General features: G+C 49.2%; 2 protein-coding genes across 4 annotated transcripts in view; one reads left to right on the top strand and one right to left on the bottom strand.

The window, feature by feature from the left end:
- The first annotated feature begins 4,151 nt into the window (after positions 1-4,151).
- ADPGK (ADP dependent glucokinase) lies at positions 4,152-16,733 on the top strand. 3 transcript variants are annotated; one of them, XM_058811234.1, is made up of 7 exons: positions 4,152-4,370; positions 6,986-7,211; positions 8,485-8,547; positions 8,801-8,921; positions 9,252-9,448; positions 10,157-10,255; positions 10,694-16,733. In XM_058811234.1, the coding sequence occupies exons 1-7, from the start codon at positions 4,156-4,158 to the stop codon at positions 11,240-11,242; spliced, it is 1,470 nt and encodes a 489-aa protein (XP_058667217.1). In that variant the 5' UTR covers positions 4,152-4,155; the 3' UTR covers positions 11,243-16,733. The 3 variants fall into 3 exon arrangements, with proteins under 3 accessions (XP_058667217.1, XP_058667216.1, XP_058667219.1); XM_058811233.1 differs by having other exon boundaries at positions 10,691-16,733; XM_058811236.1 differs by lacking the exon at positions 4,152-4,370 and having other exon boundaries at positions 7,037-7,211; positions 9,206-9,448; positions 10,691-16,733.
- Positions 15,785-21,440, bottom strand: part of BBS4 (Bardet-Biedl syndrome 4) — a 35,716-nt gene continuing 30,060 nt past the window's right edge. The window contains exons 13-15 of the mRNA XM_058811232.1: positions 19,891-20,032; positions 19,313-19,520; positions 15,785-17,805 (exon numbers count right to left, since the gene is read on the bottom strand). Coding sequence (XP_058667215.1) covers positions 17,648-17,805; positions 19,313-19,520; positions 19,891-20,032 — 508 coding nt within the window. The 3' untranslated portion in view covers positions 15,785-17,647. The remainder of the gene's footprint in view (positions 17,806-19,312; positions 19,521-19,890; positions 20,033-21,440) is intronic.

The raw sequence follows: 21,440 nt of genomic DNA, 5'->3' as shown, positions 1-21,440 counted from the left end.
TGGCTGCCATGGAATGTCACAGGTAGGCACTGACTCCATGTACATGGAGTGGTGAGTGCCTGGAAAGAGTGTCCAGCTCTGTCACAGACATCTTTTATGGAAAATCCTTTCCTTAGGATTTTTCCTCCTGAGAAGCTGACAGGCCTCAGGAACAAAATGTAAACACTGATTATCTGCTGCTGTGGAATGCAACAGGGGGATCTTTGATTGGTCCATGGTGGTTGTTTCTAATTAATGGCCAATCACAGTCAGCTGGCTCAGACAGAGAGTCCGAGCCACAAGCCTTTGTTATCATTCTTTCTTTTTGTATTCTGATTAAATCCTTTCTTCTATTCTTTTAGTATAGTTTTAATGTAATATATATCATAAAATAATAAATCAGCCTTCTGAAACATGGAGTCACATCCTCATCTCTTCCCTCATCCTGAGACCCCTGTGAACACGGGCACACAGCTCAGATTAAATGAGCCCTGTGAGCAAAGGCAGTCTGACAGCAAGGTGTAATGACACACACATGAGTGAGCTGGACACACAAAACCTGAGTGACTGACTCCAGGGGAAGGCAGGGATAAGGGACAGTACACTGGGAGTGCTGGACAGGACAGGGGCTCAAGGACCTGCCCTGGGTCCTGCCCAGTGTTCCTTGGCTCCAGCCCGGCACTGCACACACACATGACCCATCCTCACAACAATAAAGGAATTCATACTTTGGGAAGGCTCCTCCCCTCCCTGTGTTGTGCACTGACCTAGAGTTTAACTGGCCAAAGCAGCTCAAAGGGAATATGAATTTCCATATTCCATTTGAATATGGAAACTCAACTCAATAAGGAGTAAAGACAATTGCTTCAAGCTTGTGAGTTCAGAGAAAGAAAACCAGGTTTCCAGATCTCCTTTGGGAATAGAACCTTTGGCTTTCACCCCTCCCTGGTGTTTCCTCCCCATGCCCACCCTCATTCCCTTCCCTCTTGCCTCCTGCCTCATGAGGGTCTGGCAAACCCTCATTTCTCCAAGGCCATGGTCTGAAAAGCAAATTCAGTGAGGTCCAAAGCTCACACAGACAGGTCTGTCAGCTCTGAGTGGCCTGAGAACAGGTGCCACAGTGCAGCTCTCCAGAGCTAATCTTCAAACAAGCAAGAATCACATCCTTTGTCTGCTTCCTGCAGAAAAAGGGGGTTTTCCACCTTTTCTCTTTTTTCCTCACCTTTTCTGGTTTTTTTTTTTTTTTTGTTTGTTTTTTTTTTTTTTTTTTTTCCTAAAGGGAACAAGTTCCATTTCCAATAACTGAACACTGATTAAAACCACTGCCCTTCTACCACCCCCCCAGCTCACAAGCAGCTTACACCAAAAAGCTGTCAAGAAAAAGATTTCTTGTACAAGGACTTCAGAACACCAGGGAAAAGAAATGAAGGAAAACTGTTGACATTAAATTTTTAACCCTTTCCATTCTGAAAAATATTTTAAATCTTACCCTTCTCATGCTTTTAATAAAAGTATCCCAGTGAAAATTCATTGAGATAAGTTTCAACTCTTTGAAATTACACACAGCAGTGACCCAGAGACAATCAGCTTGCTATTTCCATAATTAAACAGGTATTTAATCAATACTTTTTATTCAGTCTGAGTTAGCTCATATGAATGCAATAGCCCTGTGTCCCTCTCTGTTACCTCTAACAGGAATTCATGGGGTGGCTCAAGGGCAGGCAGTGAGGAGCTGGACTTCAGTTCCCAGCCAACAGTTTCACCTCTAATTTTGCTGTTTGAGGCAAATCAAGATCTCCATTGGCTTAAAAAAAATAAATGTTGACCAAGAAATGGGTGTTTAGCTCTTTAACTAAACAGGTTCTCTGAGAGAACTTGTCTTTTTATAGACCTCTTATTTTTGTTGGCAGATTGTAAAATGAATCATACAATTACCTTTGCAGCCTTATTCAAGTGCACTGCCAGAACTGCCCATGGAGGCTGAGCAGCAGCAGTTTACAAAGATCAAACTGAGGTGGTTCCTCCTCAGCAGCATCCATTGCATCGATGTGGAAACTGCATCTGCAGAAAAAAAACCCCCAAGCTTTACTCTTCAGGGCAACAACTGCATCAGCACCACGTGACAAACCCATCACCCCAATTGTGAATTGTGCCTTAATTCCCCAAAGTGCAGCTGTGTCAGATTGCTGCTCACAGCCACACCCTGACATGGGACTAATAATGGGGTCCCCAAGCAGTGACAATGCTCTGCCCCAGGGGAACATCTAATTATGATGTTCTGTGACAGGGCTATAAATACCCCTGGCCCCACAGGTGAAGCCCTCATTGCAGCAAGGTTTTGGGGCAGGCAGGTATGTACTCTGCTGTCTCTGCCTGCCTGGGCTGGAGAGCTGTTGGTAACCATGAGAGCCTCACAGGCCTCTCCCCCAGGGAGTGTGAAACCAGCGAGATTTCATAAACACACACGGATCAAACATCTGCCAGGAAAGCACCGAAGAGGAAATGATTAAATCTGCTCAAATGAAAAAGCTGCTGACAAAAACCAAAGAGCACCTGAGCAAAGGAAAAGGGGAGTTACACCTTAACCAAGCAACTCTGGTGAGCTCAACAGGGTCTGAGAGGAAAAGATGATCACTCTGTGAAGGGCTGCTATGGCAGGAAGGTATTTGAGGATAAATAACTTCATGAAGGATCTATTGAAAAATAGGGAAGGCAGAAAAGCCTCTAGTTTGTCTTCACAATTCTGTTCTTCAAGATCATTACATTACTGCTTTAGACTCACAATCCCAGTCATGCCCCTGGTCACTATCAGCTGTCAGGTGAGGAGGTTCTCACTCTCTCCTTCACCACCTGGCCTGCCCATCTTTGCACCCTCAAAGCTCTGAGGAATAATTTCAGAGAAAGAGAATACATAAATAAATGAGGATGTCCTTTATGGCAATGTCTAGGAAGAAAGGGAACCTGATGGGGAGCCACTGAGCCATGAGGGCCAGACACAAATCCATGGCACGGCTGCTGACTAAATACCAGCCTAAAAAGAAAGAAAAAGCAGCAAAAAAGCCTTTCACCAATTTATCTCCTTTACTGCTTGCTTTGTAAGAGTCTGAGGAGATGACAATCACTCACAACACAGAACTGAATAAGGAAATTATCGGCTGCCTCAGCCAACGCGCTGTGGCACACAGTTGTCAAACTCTTGCAAATTTTGTCAGAAATCTCTGAGTGAACGCTCCTGCAATTTCTAAAGAAGCCCAGAAAAACTCCCTTTCATTAGAAAGGGAAACCTCCCTTCTTGCTCACTAGGGCATCTCTCTGAGGAACGCACCAGGCAGCAAAGGGCGTTCCCAGTCCCGCTCCCAGCGCCGGTGCCCTCAGGGCTGTGGGCAGCTCTAATGAGGCCACCGCACCCTGGGGAAGGCACGAAACTGAGACAGACCAAGAGCTTTTTAACAAATTAAAAAAAAAAAAAAAACAGATTAGGGTTGGTTATCAGTGACTGGGTTGATGGATGTGAGCCTTTACAGAAACTTCGGTGTCAGGCAGGGCAGAGGAGCTGTGGGACTACAGGCACTGCGCTGTTGGGGCAGAGTGGAAATACAACACAGACCCACAAAGGTGCTGGGGAACAAAGAAATAACGGCACCGTGAGGGGGAACCCCGGGGAGGGGATGGCCAGCAGTACCACGTACGTAGGAGGGTGCAGGCATCAGCTCAGCGCTACCGAAGGCCCCAACACCGGGGCAGTGCTCACCGCGGGCTCCTCATCCCGGCTGCCTGAGAGCCCGGCCCGTTCCCGGAGGGCTCGGCCCGGCAGTGCCGTGAGGGAGCCTCTGTCCCGCCACCTCCCCTCACGACGCGCCGCCCGCTGCCGCCTATGCTATTCTCGTGCCGAGTTACGCAGGTGACGTAGCGGCATTACCGGGCCGCACGCAAGTTTCGCAGAGAGGAGCGCTATTCCCATACCGATTTACGCAAGTAGCGCAACCGCACGGCCGAGCCGCACGCAGATTGCGCAGGAAAGACAGCGCGCCGGGATTCCCGAAGAGATTTACGCCATCCGCTGGCCGGCGGGGGCGGGGCGCTACGGAGGCGGCGTAACGAGGCCCCCGTCGGCGGCGCCCCGCCTCAGCCGCGGCGGCGGGGGAGGAGGAAGAGCAGCGGAGCGCGCCCGGCGCGATGTGGCAGCGGTCGGTGTGCGTGGGCCTGCTGGCCCTGGCGCTGGGCTACCTGTGCGTGCTGGGCCCCGAGCTGCCCCCCGCGGCCCTGCGGCAGCTCTCGGCCTCGCTGCTGGGGACGCTGCGCCGCGCCCGCTCGCTGGAGGCGCGCACGGTGGCGGCCTGGCAGGCGGCCATTGTCCGCCCCGCGCGCGGCTGGGCGCGCGTCGCCGTCGGGTAGGTGCGGGAGCGCGCGGGGAGCGCCCCTGGCGGCGGGGCGGGAGCGCGCCTGGGCCGGGATGCGCGTCCCGGTGCCCACGTGTGCGGGTGCGGATGTGCGGGTACCGATGTGCTGCGGCCCCGGCGGGCAGGGGGATGGATCCCGTACCTGTGTCTCCGCCGCCCAGGTGACAGCACACCTGCAGAGCTGCTTCCAGCTCTGGGGTCCCCAAAATCAGGACGCGGAGTTGCTGGAGCAAATCTAGAGGAGACCACGGAGATGCTCTGAGGGTGGAGCCCTCTGCTCGGGAGCCAGGCTGGGAGAGCTGGGGGTGCTCACCTGGACAAGAAAAGGCTCCAGGGAAACCTCAGAGCCCCTGCCAAGGCCTGAAGGGGCTCCAGGAGAGCTGGAGAGGGACTGGGGACAAGGGATGGAGGGACAGCACACAGGGAGTGGCTTCCACTGCCAGAGGGCAGGGATGGATGGGACATTGGGAAGGAATTCTTCCCTGTGAGGTGGTAAGGCCCTGGCACAGGGTGCCCAGAGCAGCTGTGGCTGCCCCTGGATCCCTGGCAGTGCCCAAGGTGAAGGGCGCTTGGAGCAGCCTGGGATAGTGGAAGGTGTCCCTGCCCATGGCAGGGGATGGAGCCAGATGACCTTGAAGGTCCCTTCCAACCCAAACCATTCCACGATTCCATGAAAAAGAGCTGGATGTGAGTGCAGCGCCTCCCGCAGTGCTGCTCAGTCTGAGTTGGATGTTGGCCGAGGGGATCAATGATCCAGAACACTCCTGTAGTGGGGATTTAAGCTGGGCTCTGGCCCTCTTGGAGCCCTTCTCAGAGATATTATTCCTAGCTTGATTGTCTGTAAAACAACTTTGTGTACAGTCTGAGGGTGGGGGTTAGGGTCAGTTGGAGCTGCTGGTCCATCCAGCAAAGGCTGGCAATAAATAGGTACCAGAGACAAGTTATAAAATGGAGAAAGGAGTAAAGCCTTTTTTTGGGAAGAGGTAACTGAGTCCAGACAGAGCTGGAGAGAGATAAGGAGGGAAGGGACAGGGAAGGCAATGGATGTTGAGCTCAGGGAAATTCAACACCCTTTCTGTTTTTAAAGTAGGAAGAGAACAAGGGGAAAGTTCAGGAATGTCACATTGATCTTATATTTAGCGCTTGACTCACTTTCTTTTAAATCTATGGACATGGCAGGTAACTTGACTGTGACTGGAAGAATCATCCTTTGGATGCTGGAAGGAGTTATCCACATCCATGGCTGTGTGGCTCTGTGTTAGCAGAGGAATATGACGTAGTTTATCCCCTTGGGTCTGTAATGATTCATTAAAACATAAATTTGGGGCTACAATTCTGCTTGAATTTATGGTTTCTTTTCTCTGTGATGCTAGGGAATTTCTGTGTCCTTGGTGTAGCAGGTGATGCACATCCAGAGGATTTCTGGGTTGGTTACCTTGTGGAATGGAAAGCCTCAGGGTTTTTCATGTCCTTTATTTTGTGTGATGCAGCTTTTTTTTGTTGCAGCCCAAATGTGACTCCTGAGAGGTCACTGCCATGGAATGCTGAGTGCTGAGCACTCCTCACTGCCAGGGAGCAGGAACTGGCCTTGGAGTGTCCTGGGGGGACATGTGGAGAAACTCAGGGATCCTGCACAAGTTTGATTGATGGTTTGGATCCCTGTCAGGGAAATGTGGGCCACAAGAACAGAAATGGCACTTGACAGCAGCACAGAAGGTGTTTAAATTGCATCTCTGTGCAGTTGCTGGTGTTATCTCAGGAAGTATTTCCTATTTGTTGTTATTGCTCTGAAAACACAGAGTGAGACAAGGGCAAGTGTTTCTAAATTGTCTTCTGGGGTTCTGGTTCCTGCCAGTAAGTCTCCTGTCCTGTAGTCTGAATTAGACTGTGATTGAATCAATGGGACATGGGGACTGGAAGTCAGACTTTCCAAAAAAAGCCTGGATCTGCTGAAATGGTTCTTATCCCTCCCTTACAATCGCAGGATTTCTCTCCTGTTTCCACTGCGTGCTGTTTCTGTAAGGTTGGGATGATCCTTTGGAAACTCATTTTCAAATATTTCAACTGATAAATTGCTCTCTTGACTTTCTGTAAACAGAGCCAGCCTGTGTGGGGAGTTGTGTGTGGGTTGGCTGTTATTAGCAATAGCTGAAACTCCAGAGGCAGATCTAGCTGACTTAAACGCTTTCAGTTTTGTTTCTGACATGCAGTTTTGAATCACATGCACATTTTAAACCCAAAATACATGGGTATTAGAAGCTTTTAAGAATTTAAAATGCCACTGTTACTATTCCGGTTCTTTTTAAGCAAGCCCAAGGCAGGAAATGAAGTAGAACCTGTGTTGTAACATACTCAACCACCTTTGGAGCACAGAGCTTTCCTTGTTTTCGTGGAGCAGAAAGTTAGAAATCCCTCCCTGAGCACAATAAAAGCTAGTCAGGCAGGGAAAACTTTAGGAGAGAATTTCAGGAAATTGCTGTGCCTTTTTTCCTTTGGCTGCTTGTTCTCCCCCTGCAGAGTCAGGGATGTGACCTCCCTGCCCTCCCAGGTGCCCTGAGGTCTGGCTGCTTTTCCCAGGACGCCTTTTCTTTCTTTCTCTCTCCCAGCGTCAACGCCTGCGTGGACGTGGTTCTGTCTGGGGTGAAGCTGCTGGAGGCTCTGGGGCTGGAGCCCAGTGATGGGAAGGACCATGCAGTGCTGAACTCTGGGCAGGACCTGAAGGAGGCTTTTGCCCATTTCATGGAGAGAGGGGCGGCTGCCGAGCGCTTCTTCAGCGACGCCGAGGCCTTCCAGGACATTGCGCGCACAGCCTCGGAGCACCCCGCAGCTCAGGTGGGTCTGCAGCCAGGGAATCCTTGGAAATTCTTGGAAATCCTCTTCCTGACTGCCTTGGCACTGCTGACCTTCATTCTCCCTCTGGAGAGCAAATCATTGAGGGAGAAGTTTGTGGTGCAGCTTGAGTTGTGTTCATGGTTTTTCCTGGGATTCTGTCCCCGCTGTAAATGAGGGGGGTTCAATGGTTTCTCCCCTGCTGACATTCCCAAACTGAAATTCAGAGATGTCTCTTGGGAGCCAGATGGGGCTGAGGATGTGAAAGAGGCTGGGAGTGAGGAGTTGCCTGATTTTTAGCTGTATGGCCTGTTTTCTGTGAGAGAAGCCAGGAGTGGTTTGGGTTGGAAGGGACCTCAAAGCCCATCCAGTGCCACCCTCTGCCATGGCAGGGACACCTTCCACTGTCCCAGGCTGCTCCAAGCCCTGTCCAACCTCACCTTGGGATCCAGGGGCAGCCACAGTTGCTCTGGGCACCCTGTGCCAGGGCCTCACCACCTCACAGGGAAGAATTCCTTCCCAATATCCCATCCATCCCTGCCCTCTGGCAGTGGGAGCCATTCCCTGTGTGCTGTCCCTCCATCCCTTGTCCCCAGTCCCTCTCCAGCTCTCCTTGGCAGGGGCTCTGAACTCTGCCTGAAGCCTTCTCTTGTCCAGGTGAGCACTTCCAGCTCTCCCAGCCTGGCTCCAGAGCAGCCCTTGGATCTTCTCCATGGCCTCCTCTGAGCACCTGTGACCTCAGGACAACCCATATTCACTGCTTTTCAAGCTCAAATCACAGTTTAACTGCAAAATTTGAACTTTACTACTGAAGAAACTTCCACAGTTCCTTTCACTTCACATGGGCACAGGCACCAGGTTTCAACTCAGCCTCAAACTGGAGCAAGAATTGCTGCAGATTTTAAATGATTCCTTGTCAGCCTTGCTAAAAACCCACAGGGCTTTAGCCACAGAGAGGTTGCACAGGAGCAAGGGCTGTTAATGTGCTGAATGAGTTTGTTTTTACAGTGCTGTCAGTGTTGGGGATTAATTGATTTTTACAGGGCTGTTACCTGAAGGTGAATATTAAGATTATAAAAATAAAGAATGCTGAACTGGTTGAGATTTCACTGAGAATTGTGAGATCATTTTGCCTTCAGCCCCAACAACCTTTAGTAACTTGGGTACTGCTGAACCTTGTTCCAAAAGCCAAAATCTCCAGCCTGTGCTGAGGCCTAAATGTGTTTAAAGGTCCCAAAGCAAGGGATGCCCACACCCAGCTCTGTTTGTTTTACAGCTTTACGTGGGAGGAAATGCTGCTCTCATCGGGCAGAAGCTTGCAACAAACCCAGACCTGAAGGTACACACATGTTGCAAACATCTCATGCCATTTGCTTGTGTTCTATAATTTGCTTGTCTCATGTTACTTCTATGTAGATTTTGGGGATTTTGCAGTTATTTCTTAGGTTCTGCTGGTGGAACATATGGTTGGACTTCCAAGCTGATTTTTAAAAATTGAATTATTAACTTTTTAAAATCAGTTGTGTACTAGATGCTGAAATTTTGGCAAGGGACATGGCAAGGCAAACTGTTTGTTTTTCCTTGTTTCCTAGATCCTCCTTTGTGGCCCAGTTGGTCCCAAACTCCACGAACTGCTCGATGACAATGTGGTTGTGCCACCTGAATCCATGCAGGAAAGAGATGAATTCCATCTTATCTTGGAATATCAAGCAGGTACAATGGAGCAGGGGTTCAGTGGTATCCCTGCACATCACTAAGATTGGTGCACAGCCTGAGGGGTGTCATTCTGAACCTCCACAAACACTACAATGCTCCCTGAAAACAGAGATTTAACCGTGTTAAATCTGATGAAACTCAGGGTAACCTTCTGTAATGAATTGTTGGTAACCGCCAATGAAATTCAGGGTAACCTTCACGTAATGAAGGTTAAAACAGTAAAAGCTAAAATGGCTTTTCTTGCTGCTGATGGAACCCATTGAATTTGTGATTTTGCCCAGGAACAAAGCAGTTCACACACACTTGGTGCTGTTTGCTCCACCCCAGGTGAGCAGTGGGGCCGGGTGAGGGCACCTGCTGCCAACCGCTTCATCTTCTCCCACGACCTGTCCAACGGCGCCCTGAACATGCTGGAGGTGTTTGTGTCCAGCCTGGATGAGTTCCAGCCTGACCTGGTGGTGCTTTCAGGACTTCACATGATGGAAGGGCAGAGCAAGGAGATGAGACAGAGGCGACTCATGGAGGTGAGATACAGAATCCCTGGATTTCCTTCAGTTCCTCTCCAGGTGTTTTTTGTTTCCCCAGGTTTGAAGGTATAGGAAGGCTGTGCCTTCAGAGCTCCCACAGATCTCAGTACTGGCTGCCTAAAGGAGAGTGGGAGCTGCAGGAATGGCTGAAGTCTAATCATGTAACACTGTCTCTTCTTAGATTCTGTGGCTTGTCTAGGGAAAAGAAGGGCTGGTGGCCTGGCTGGAGGGTGTTGATGTGGTTACTGGGCTTATCTAGCAGTTAAACCAGGCTTTTTCTATGCTGGACACGGATGATCCAGGTTATAATCAACACCTGCATTCCTTAAAGACAACCTGTGTTGTGCCACCTGTTTTACAGCTGAGGGCTTATCCTGATGCAGGGCTTTGACATTTTTCACGTTCTGGGATCAGCTCCTCTGCAGCTGCTTCAGATTTGTGAGGTTTTTGGAATTAATCCATTAGAAAGGTTCTGAGCTGGAGCATATTAAGGCTAGATAGCTTTCCTGCCCTGGGATTCTGCAAACTAGAAGTTGTTTTATTTTCTCTCCTTGGCAGTACATACACAGGTCAGACATCCCATTGAATTGTTTATATCCACACACAGGGAGATTAAAGGATGTGTATCTTGAGTCACAACCCTTTTTCTTCTTATGTTCCTTAATAAATATGTCTTCTAAGGTTGTTTTTTCCTTTTTCGTGTAGGCTGTAGCCTCCATCTCTGATATCCCAACCGACATTCCCATACACCTGGAGCTGGCCAGTATGACTGATCAGGATTTTATGAGCAACATTGTGCATCAGGTAAGGAAAATGAAAGGATGTGCTCTTTTCACTTCAGTATCACAGTGCATGAATACAGAAATCAAAACTCAACATTTGGACTGTACATTGGAAGATGAACTGAGGAATGAATTTGAGCTGAGTTTACAATTTTAAATTCTGCAAAGAAATTGAGGGATATTTTCTTTCATGGTGGTTCCTTGTTTGGCTTGACACAGCTCTGATCTCAGTGTTATGTTTTATGTGGAGCTGATGTGTCGTTATTCTTTTAGTGTCTGGAAAATACATTGCACCAAATGGAATGTTTTCTTGGCTAAGTAATTCTTGCCAACTTGTGGAAGTGCAGTGACTGGGAAACTGGGTGCTGCTTCTGCTGAGCCAGCAACAGGGCACTGCAAGGACTCCCAGGTGTGACTCCGCTCCTGAAGGCAAACGTGCTGGCCCTGTTTCTGTTAGCAGGTCTTTCCCCTGGTGAACTCCATCGGGCTGAACGAGCAGGAGCTGCTGTTCCTCACCCAGTCTGCCTCTGGTCCCCACGCCTCCCTGGCCTCCTGGAGCGGCATTCCCGACGTGGGGGTGGTCAGTGACATCCTCTTCTGGATCCTGAAGGAGCACGGCAAGACGGCAGAACGGGCCTCGGACCTGACCCGGATCCACTTCCACACGCTGGCCTACCACATCCTGGTCACCGTGGACGGCCACTGGGGCAACCAGGCAGCAGCAGTGGCAGCTGGGGCCAGGGCTGCTGGCACCCAGGCCTGTGCCACCGACACCATCGACACCGCCAAGGTCTTCCTCAAAGCTCCCCTGGAGTTCGTCACCTCCCACACGGAGGCACCATCCAAAATCTCCCTCAATCCAGACGAGCCCGTGGTGCAGTGGCACAGGGAAGGCATCTCCTTCCACTTCACCCCTGTGCTGGTGTGCAAGGACCCCGTGCGGACCGTGGGGCTCGGGGACGCCATCTCAGCCGAGGGACTGCTCTACTCTGAAGCGTATCCTCAGTAGCAAACCAGGAGCCTCCTTCTTCTCCAGCACCGCACGGTGTCTGAGAGCCGTGGATTGGCATTTGAAGCAGTGGTGGTATAGGAACAGAAGCAGGGTGTGGTGTGTTTTCTGGGTATAACTGTCAAAGAGCCAAAGAATAATTCCAGGTATAAACTGTCAGCTACATTCCAGTCACTCAGCAGTGACTCGAGCGCTTCACGTGCAGGTCAGGTGCAAAGGTTTTAGTATTTAATGTGAAAACTGGCTTTGTCTTAAGGGGGAGGGACACAAAGACCAAAATCCCTGGCTGGCAAAGTTTGCTGCTCGTAGCTCAGAGTGGATCTTTTCTGGTAGTGCTGCAAAGTGCAGCAGCAGGACATTTCCTGCCCCTGGATCCCAGGGAGAGCACAGCAGTGCCCAGCCCTGCCTCTGGTAAATTCAAAATAAAAGGCTTGTGGGTTATCTCCTCCCAGCACTTTGCAAACCTTCCTTGGGGTGAGGATGGAGTTACTGCCTGGTGCAATCACCTCTCCGTGTGCCCAGCCCCAGAGGGAGCCACGGTCCCAAAATGTGACACAGACTGAACCTACTCCAGGCTGCACAGGTGACTCTGGACATCTGTGACTAAGGGTGTTCCACATGAGCAGCCTGTGCTTAGTTTTTAGGAAACAAGGAGCGAAGATAATCAGGTTTTCTTTTTGGGGGACAGCTCTGTTTCCCTGCCAGGGAACCCCAAACCATTCCCTGTGTTTGCTGTACACTAAATACTCTGCTAATGGTGTGTTACAGAAAAGCTCTTGAGTGCTGGAGACTCGTTTTTGGTTGTTTGAGAATGGTTGTGCCAAATTCTTCAGTCTCCCTGCCCTCTATTAGGAAAGGTTAATATATCAGGGAGGGTCACTCTGGAAGCTCAAAAGCAGAATTTTCCAGGTAAGACTGAAGTGAGGTGGCCTTTTTAGGGTGTGATGTTGGGATTTTTTTGACTAGGTCACTGATAGTTTCTTTGCTCTGGCCTGTGAAATTAAAAAAGCAGAATCATGTGTCCTTGTTAAATACTTTGCTTCTATTTTTTTACCTTTCACAGTCACACGCTAAGAATTGCAGAGCACCAGCATGGTTTTGTCTCTGGCCACTTGAGGAACCTGGAGTGTGTTTGCACAGCTCTCAAGCCAGTTCTCAGTAGAACTGGGTTAAGTGCAATCAGCCTGTCTGGGCAAGCCTGTGCCTTAGCAGAGCTTGCAGAGGTTGTTCCAGGTCAGTCTTTGCACCTGAATGGAGGGAGGAGAGTCTGTGTCACTCAGGGTGGAGTGATCTGTTGCAGTAACACTGTCAGGCTGCTGTCAGTGGTGCTCTCTGTTGGGAAAAGCCATCCTGGCTGCTCTGCAAGGATGCAAATTGGCAGCTGCTGTACTTGCACTGACTCAGCACACAATGCTGTCTGTCATGAGTATTCAGCTTTCCCCCTGAGCAGTGTTCTAAGTGCAGTCAGTGCTGTGTTTTCCTGCAGCTCAGCCCACCTTGAGCTTCCCTTCAGTGTCAGCATTTTATCCAGGTGGAGGATCTTCTTAAGACTTGAGGCATTTCTGCCCAGATTATTTTTTTATGAAGATGATTATTACTACTATTATTATTATTATTGATAAACTGTAGCACAGGAGTTCTGCTTTAGTCTTCCAAAACTGAAAATAAATGCAAAGAACCTCTCTTTTTGACTCACTTAGAGGTCCAAGGCCATCAGCAAGGCAGTTTTGCAGCCTGGGGTGGTGGCCTTTTGGCACTCTACTCACTCCTAGGGCCACCAAAGGCCATGGATCTGCCAGCTGGAAACTGATCCTTGGCTTGTACTGTGCATTCTGGACCTGGAAACAAAACTAAATACACACAAGCTGTCACCAGCAATGGCCCTGCTGCTGGATTTCACTTCTTTCTTGCTAAAACACTTCCAGGGATGTGAGGCTGATGGGACTGACATTCCTTAGGGCCACCTAAAAATGTGTGACTGCACATACAGGCCTTGTGCCAGGGTCAGCTGTGCTTGCACTGATCAGGAACATGAGAGGCTAAAATTAGCTTTTATAATCTGAGTCAGTAACTGCTGCAAAGAATCATGAAAAAGGAGCTTACTCCTTAGGAATCATCTGGGCCCAAAAGCTTAATTAATATAATTATTGTTAGCTCCTTCTTCCTGCTGCTCCTCACAGGTAAACATTTCTGCTGCAGCCCATTGTGGGTGTGCTGGGAACACCTGGCATGGGGAGTCCCAGCTCTAATCCCAGCAGCTGGGCATGGCCAGGCTGCTGCTCTACCCAAATCTGTTTTATCAGGCACATGGAGGTCATCTGCACCCAAAGTCACTTCCCAAAGAGAATCCTTAACCACCATGACCTGTTCATCAGCTGTGCCAGTGGGATCCCTGATTAAGTTGTGGAACAATCTATATGGTAATAAATCTGAATTGAATGGAGGGGCCCAGCAGCCTTTGCTTTGTTTCACATGCTGTGAACATGATGTGCTTAACTTCCTTCTGCCTTCCCAAATTAATGACAGAGCTGCTGAAATGCTTCCCCTGTACTTGCAGTCTCACACCTCTGCACAGCTACAGTAGTGACAACAAAGAAAAGCTGCTTCAACAGCTGCAGAAATACCAAAGCTTCAAAACCAGGCTTGAGCTGACCCTGTTCCCCCTCATCCTCTGTCTCTACAAATTCTGTTTGTTCTCCTGTGTTACTTGTACCTTGAAATCCTTAGTGATGGATGGCTCAAACCTCAGCCAGCCTCACTCCTGGAGCAGGGTTTGCAATGGAAATATTTATTCACACAGATTCTGCTGGAGATGCAGCAGCAGAGCTCAGCACTGTGACAGCTCTCCATGGTATTTTCACTTGTGTGTTCCTGCAGCCACCTTGGCTTAGGTTTATTTTGCCTTATCCATGATCCAAAATTAGCATTCTTCCATGTTTTCTGTGTATGGCACTTGCTGAGGGTCAAGTGCTGATTATTTGGAGGTGTGAATCCCAGGGGCCTGGCAGACCTCAAAGGACACATTCCTTCTCCCTGTGCCCTTGGGGCTGTGCCATGGAAGAGCCAATCCCAAACCCAACTCTGGCCACTTTAAGGGCTCTTTACCTCTGTTCCTCTCCAGGGGAGTTTCTCAGCATTACTCAGAATTACTTGATTTTCTTTTGTTTCCTGGTTATCTCCTGTTGGGATGTGTGAGATCCAGTCAAGTCTGACCTCCCTTCCCAAGTTCATTTACAGAACTGGTGCTGAAATGTTCTTCCTCAGCCTTTAGCAAAGACCTCATGAACTGCTTTGTGCTGGATGTTTTAGAGCTCAGCTCAGCTCATTAGCCACTGGAATCCAAAGCCTGGAGAGCAGCAGAGCACTAAATCCATCCCAAAACCCAGTGGAAAACTGTCAGCAGTTGTGCTTGGGTTCTTTTTTCACTATTTATTCTGTAATGATACACTGAATTATCAGGGGTTTTGTGCCACAGGGTGACTTTTCCAACCATGTCCTGAGCAAAGAGTTAAATAATGGGACAGTTCTGTAAAATGGTACAACAGAACTCAATTTCCAGTTATCCTAAAATGTGGGTTGGGGGTTCTTTTGGAGCTTGCAGCTTAGGTGAAAGCTGAGGGTTGTGAGTGAGTGAACAGCTCAAGTGTCTGTGCCAGTATTGTCTCTGTGCCATCTGTCCAGAGCAGCCCTGGCACAGATTTGTGTCACAATTGCTGCCTTGCTATTCCTGGGCTAAGGAACTCAGAGTGTTGGGGAGAACAGGAGAAAAGCAGAGGAAAATACTGGATCTGAGTAACCTTCAGTAAAACTTGGGATTTCTGAGCCAGGAATGCTGGTTCTGCCTCTTGGAGATGTTGGATGAAGTTCTCCTCTTTCACTCTGGTATCTCAGCTGGATCCAGGCAGGGTTCTCAGGGAGTCACTGATCCAGGCTCTGGTGGAAGATGCTCCCTCAGGAAAGGAGAGGTGCAGGTTGCAAACAGCACATGGCCATTCCCTCCTGTGCCAGGAGCTCTGTTCCAACAGCCTGGCATCAGCCTGTGCCCAGCAGAGCTCCCAGCAGCTGAGGAACACAAATGATGGCAGCAATTATCCCATTTAAATGCAAGGGGAGGCAATGGAAAACAAAACCTGGAAACCTCTCCTGTGAATTTCTCAGGAAAGCTGGCCCTCAGTGCAGACTGGGTAGAACTGGGCTCAAATCTCACCTGTGTCTTCCATTAAAAACACAGATTTTTTGGAGCAGGGTGGTTGGAGGGAGTGGTAAAGCTTTCCTTGTAGCAGAACTGGGTTTTCTCTTCTAGAAAAGTCTTGGCAGATGGAGTACTTGTTACAACATGGGCTCTTTTTGAATGCATTTATGTGTGGAGCTTATTATTTTAGCAAAGCTTTCCCTCATTCAGCACTGAGTCTGTCTCTGCAGAAGAGGCTTTACCAACTGAAACCCACTCCCCAGCTGGGCAATCTAAATTCTCAACAGCTTTAAGGCCCCCACATCCACCTTGCTCAGTCACAACTAAGCACAGGAGCACAGCATGTAGCCACTAATCCTGCCTGTAGCATAAATCAGCATCCAGTTGTCTCAGGGACCTCAACACCACATTTTTTGGGTTGAACACATGTTGCTGGATAGACAGATCATTACTTTTGGCTGGAAAAAGGTCTTGCCACTCAGGCATTGATGTTTGAATTACTTCTGTTTCCTGTGCAGAAGCCAAGATGCAAAATACCTTGTGAGCTCTGCTTTACCCTGTTCATCACAGACCTTTCCCTAAAAAGGGGAAGAAAAGTCCTAAAGCAGATGGTTTCTGCTTCCCTCGAAATTAAGCTCATGATTCTTTCCAGTTAAGGGGGAGAAAAGAGGGGATTAGAATTATGGCTGATGCCAGAAACAGGTTTTGGAACATAAGGTGTGATTTCCAAAATCCCTAAATGCCTCAGTGCAGTCCTGCTGAAGAGTCCCTTGCCCAATTCCAGCTGAAAGGGCAGTCCAGCCTCATTACCATTAGCACAAAAATGCTCTGCAGAATGATCCCAGGAATTCACTGCATGCAAATGCCACCATCACCATGCCCAGGGGAGGAAAGGGGACAGGACAGCAATTGCAGCTCTATTTATTATCCAACTGGAATTACATATTTAAAAATGCTCCCCTAGACATGAAGCTCCTAGGAAGAAAGAATGTGTTACTGCTTCATTTCATAGAAGAATTGGTTCACTGTTGCATAAGCTTTTCACAAAATATATATTTAAAATAAATGCCTTCACAGTACCTCCAAGTGCAGTATGTGCTCCCTGTGTGACACTTATCCCATCAAAGCATCATAGGACAAAAATCTGCCTTGAATTCAAGTTTTGGGGCTGAAGTGAAGAATTCACAGCCCCTGCCCACCCCTGCTCTTCAATCCTCACCTCTTCTTCCCAGGCACTCTGTTAGGCTGCAGGGACTTTCAGTATAAGAAGTTAAATGTGAATAAAAATCTCTGCACTGTACCTGACTGACACTGTCTCGTCTGGTTTGTTTCAAATTGCCAATGCTCTGCAAAAAAATTCTGTTCAACTCCTGGCAGGAGGGAATCCTTACAGAAGTGCTGCCCTGGGGCTGAACGGACACAAAACCCAGAAGAAAGGACACCTGAGAGGAAAAAAAGCCACATTTAAGATAAGCAGTGAGTTTGGGATACCAGAACCCAGGGGAAAGTGAGGGGTTCTACTCTTTCAGTGTTCTCCAGGGAAGAGGAGAGCACTCCAGCTCCTGGCTGGGCTCTGAAGATGCATTAATGCCTTTTGGATGAGAGCAACAAACCACCAAGCCCAGCTGAAGGCTGGGATGTACCCAGAGCCCTGCTCATGCTGCCTGGACACTGCTGCCTCCAGGATGTTTCCATGAGTAACCTTCCTCTCCTGGGCTGCTCATTAGGGAGGGATACAATCCAAGAGTGCAGAACTAACAGCAGGAAATAAAGTGTCAAACAGCTGGGGAGCTTCACCAGCAAACACAGAGCCCTGAAGCTTCAGTTTACTGGTTCTTTATGCAAAGCTGCTCACCAGTTCAGCCATTGGGAGGGTTTGATTCTCCTCACCACCCAGGATTCTAAATCACTACTGCTGGCTTTGCTAAGGGTCCTTCTGGAGGACTCACACCCAGCCTGGGGAGAGCTGGACCCTCCAGCTGTGTGGTGAGTTGTGACTGCACTAAGAGTAGCTACACACACCTCTGGTCACTGCAGTGACTCCCTGGAACAAGGCAGAGCCACAAGCTGAAATCACTGATAGGAAACAGCTCCATCCAGACTGACAGGCAGTGGGGAGAAGCCACAATGGGGCAGGGTGGGGCAGGTCCCTTTCCCCAGTCCCAGGCAGCCCTGCAGAGGCTCCTGCACTGCCTGTGCTGCCCAGAGCTGCCCTACTCTGCTGCCTCCTGGCTCTGGTGCTTCTCCTTGCCCTGCTCCTCGGGCCCTGTGGGAGCTGGGTTCTCCTCAGGGCTCGTTTCTGAGTCCTGCTCCTGATCTGGCTCCAGAGGCAGGGAGGGAGGCTTCTTTGGCAGAGCTGGTGTTGCAACACCTGGGGAGAGAACACAGTTAAAGTTACTCTGTGCCCATGTGCGTGCTGTCTGCTCTTTATGTCCCTCCCAGCAGCAGAGGTGCAAAACAATCACAGCTTTTATTTACCCTCAGATTCCTTCTGCCTACCAGTGGTTTGTTGACACTGTGCCTGAAATCCTGCTGAAAGGAAGCTCAGGTACAGTCAGAATTCAGTACAAATGTAGGAATTAACTCATGCCCTGGAAGGGAAAACATTTTCTAGAATAATGAATCTCAGAATGGTCTGGGTTGAACAGGACCTTAAAGCTCATCTCATTCTACCCCCTGCCATGGGCAGGGACACCTCCCACTGTCCCAGGCTGCTCCAAGCCCTGTCCACCCTGGCCTTGGGCACTGCCAGGGATCCAGGGGCAGACACAGCTGCTGTGGGCACCCTGTGCCAGGGCCTGCCCACCCTCACAGGGAAGTGCCACTTCCATTTCCACTGAAGCTGGTTTATGCTCAAGCTGCAAATTGTTGTTTTCACTTCACAGCTTTAGCAAATATGGGGAGAGTTTCCAGGCAGCTAAAGTAGCTACCTACAGAATTAAATCACAACAGGACACAAATGGTTTCTACATTTACATTTAGGGTGCCAACTGATGTTATGAACCAGCTCCCTTCTCTGATCTGGATAATGAAGTCCTTCAGGTACACCCTATACCCTCGGTGTGTTTTACTTTTCAGATCTTCTGGCTAAGTCTTCCCTGCATGGAAAGTTTATTCCATGTGTGAGAAATGGGACAGGTCCTTGGGGATGCCAAAGAAAGAGGCCTGGATTACACAACCACTCTCCTGGTTCAGCCCACAGGCAACAAGACTGAGAGTGACAGAAAATCACCACAATGAGCAACATCCCCAGTGCATTCCTCCTTGGAAGCTGAGGGGTGAGAGGACATGAGCCTTGGAATGGCTCAGGAGATGCTCCCACCCAGCCCCAGCACAGGCAGTGATGGGCTGACCTCCAAAGGCTCACACCACCTCCTGAGAGCCCTCAGTCCCATTAACTCCAGCAACACCTGCAAGAATGGGCAGCTTTGGAGCAATCCAGCTGCAAGTATCATTGTCAGAGAAAGGATGAAAGTACTTTGGAAAATTGTAAAAATTCTCCCTTCTCTGCAGTAGTCTGTGCATAGCAGTTCCTGGGCTCTTGCAAAGAAAGGCAAGAGGTCTGGCTGCTGAAACTGCTTCCTTCCCAGAGCAAGATCACAACCTCATGCTAATGGAATCTTGCCCATTGTGGTTCAGACAGGAAGGGAAACTCTTCCAGCCTCCCACATCCCTGCACAAGCAGGAGAGTGAAACACACTACACAGAGCATCTTCCTGAACTCAGAAATCTGGGAAAGTTATCACCAAATATTGTCCTCACTGGTGTGTGAGCACTCAATCCCCTCCCTCACAAGTGCTGTAACTCTTCCAAAGGGAAGAGAGGTTTATTTTCTTCTCTCCCACATCTAAACTTGAAAGGCAGCAGAGCAGACATACCTGGGGGGAGCTGCATGGTTTTCCCATACCCTGCAGCAGAGGACATGGCTTGACCCAGGGCCTGGTTGGAGCCCAAAGGCTGCTGAGAGCTGGATTTCCCTGACCCAGCAGCTTTCTGCTTGGATTTGGACTCTTTAGAAGGCTTGGTCCACACCAGGCTCTCCCCAACCTGCAGGGCAGCTCCCATCTTCTGGGCCATCTCCACCATCTTCTCAAGAAGCAAAAAGAGAAGAGAAGAGCTCTGTAAGCAGGGACACTTCAGAGGGCAATAAACTCAACAACTCCATCAAAACAAACCTACAGAAAAGATCTGTGGAGAGCTGGCTACAGTTTGGTGCTTGGGGGAAACATCTCCACTAATTCAGTGCCTTAATTAAGAGGGAATCTTGTCTTGCTATGTATTGATTGAAGAACTGGGCTTCAAAGAGCAGAAAGGAAGCGAGCAGCTCTCAGCAGGCGCTCGCTCTGCCTGGGAAATCTCACAAGCATAATTTCCTCCTAATAACTGGACTCAAAGTCAAACCTCCTCCTCCTCATCTGCTGCCAGCCCTGGGGTGGCTCCTGAGCTAGGCACAAACCTCAGGGTCGAAGTCAGGTGTGCTGCTCTCCCTGGCCACGGTGACCTTCCTCTCCATCTCCTGGAACTGGCTCAGGGCCCCCTCCTTGTCGCCCTGGTTGTAGAGCAGGACAGCGTAGTTCAGGTTGATGAGGGGGTTGCACCTGCAGCAGACACATGGGATGCATCACATTTCCTGAGGGAACACTTATCCTGGCTGCAGTAATGCTGAGGTGTGCCTGAGCAAAGCTGGACACTCCTCATTGTCTGGCAAAGTGCTTTGGGAGCATGGCTGAACCCTCCTGCCTGATGACAGACCCAGTGCTGGGCTCTGCAAAGGCCCCAGGTGTCAGTGCCAACAGAACCCCCCCATCACTGCCTCCCCCTCTGCAACAGCCAGCTCTGGGGGCAATCCTGGGACTCTCTGTGTCCCAGCCCCACCAGTGATGGGGCTTTTTCATACTGAGACAGATGATGTTTCCCTGATTTACCTCAGTCTCTCCCAGTCTGCAGGAGAGCAGCTCATCATGGGACAGGCAGCACAACAGAGCCTTGCTCTTGGGTTTTATAACCTGACACAGCACAGAATGTGCTGGTTACATTTCATTTCCTCACCTCCTCTCTCTCCTACCCCAGCAAAACCACACACAGCTGCAGGTACTGCTACAGGTGAACACAGGCACCTGCACACTCCTGCCTCCCTTCCTGAATGAAGATTTCACAAGGCAGAACTGCTCACACACTCTCATTTCCCAAACAATCCATCTCCTTCACTGGGATACATTAACCCTCTCCATCTGGGCTGGCCAGGAGAGCCAGGTGTCACTGTCATGTTTCCTGAAAAATCCCTTCACCAGGATTTATTCTCCTGAGAAGCTGAAAAGCCTCAGAGAAGAATGAAAACAGTAATTATCTGATTGCTTCTCCCTGTTTTGCTGCTTTGGAATGTGGTCTGGAGATTGTTTACCAACAGGTCCATGTTTGATTGGTTTCATGTGAATTGTTTTAATTTAATGACCAATCACCATCAGCTGTGTTGGATTCTGAGGAGTCAGTCACGAGTTTTTCATTATCATTCTTGTTAAACCTTCTGATGTATCCTCTCTCTTTCTTTAGTATAGTTTTAGTATAGCAGAATAGAATAGAATAGAATAGAATAGAATAGAATAGAATAGAATAGAATAGAATAGAATAGAATAGAATAGAATAGAATAGAATAGAAGCCTTCTGAGAACATGAAGTCAGACTCCTCATCCCTCACCTCGTCCTGGGAACCCAGCAAACTCAGCAGCCAGGGTGGGTGGAGCAGCTCTGCCTGCTCACAGCTCCCTGTGAGAACCCCACAGGAGCATCCCTGCACCCAGGCCAGGCAGGGATGCTCTGATGCTCCCTGCATTGACAAGAAATGTGAGTGAGGTACTGGTGCCCTCTCCTGGAGCATGGCTGGGATAACTGGAACCATCCATGGCCAAGGCAGAGGCAAAAATAAATAAATAAATAAATCATATACAGCAAAAGTTTTATAAAGAATATCCTTGGTTTAAATATGTTTTAATTCTATTTTGCCATTAA

The sequence above is a fragment of the Ammospiza caudacuta genome, chromosome 10 (genome assembly GCF_027887145.1).
Source record: "Ammospiza caudacuta isolate bAmmCau1 chromosome 10, bAmmCau1.pri, whole genome shotgun sequence".
NCBI lineage: Eukaryota > Metazoa > Chordata > Aves > Passeriformes > Passerellidae > Ammospiza > Ammospiza caudacuta.
This window is presented reverse-complemented; position numbering and strand designations above follow the sequence as displayed.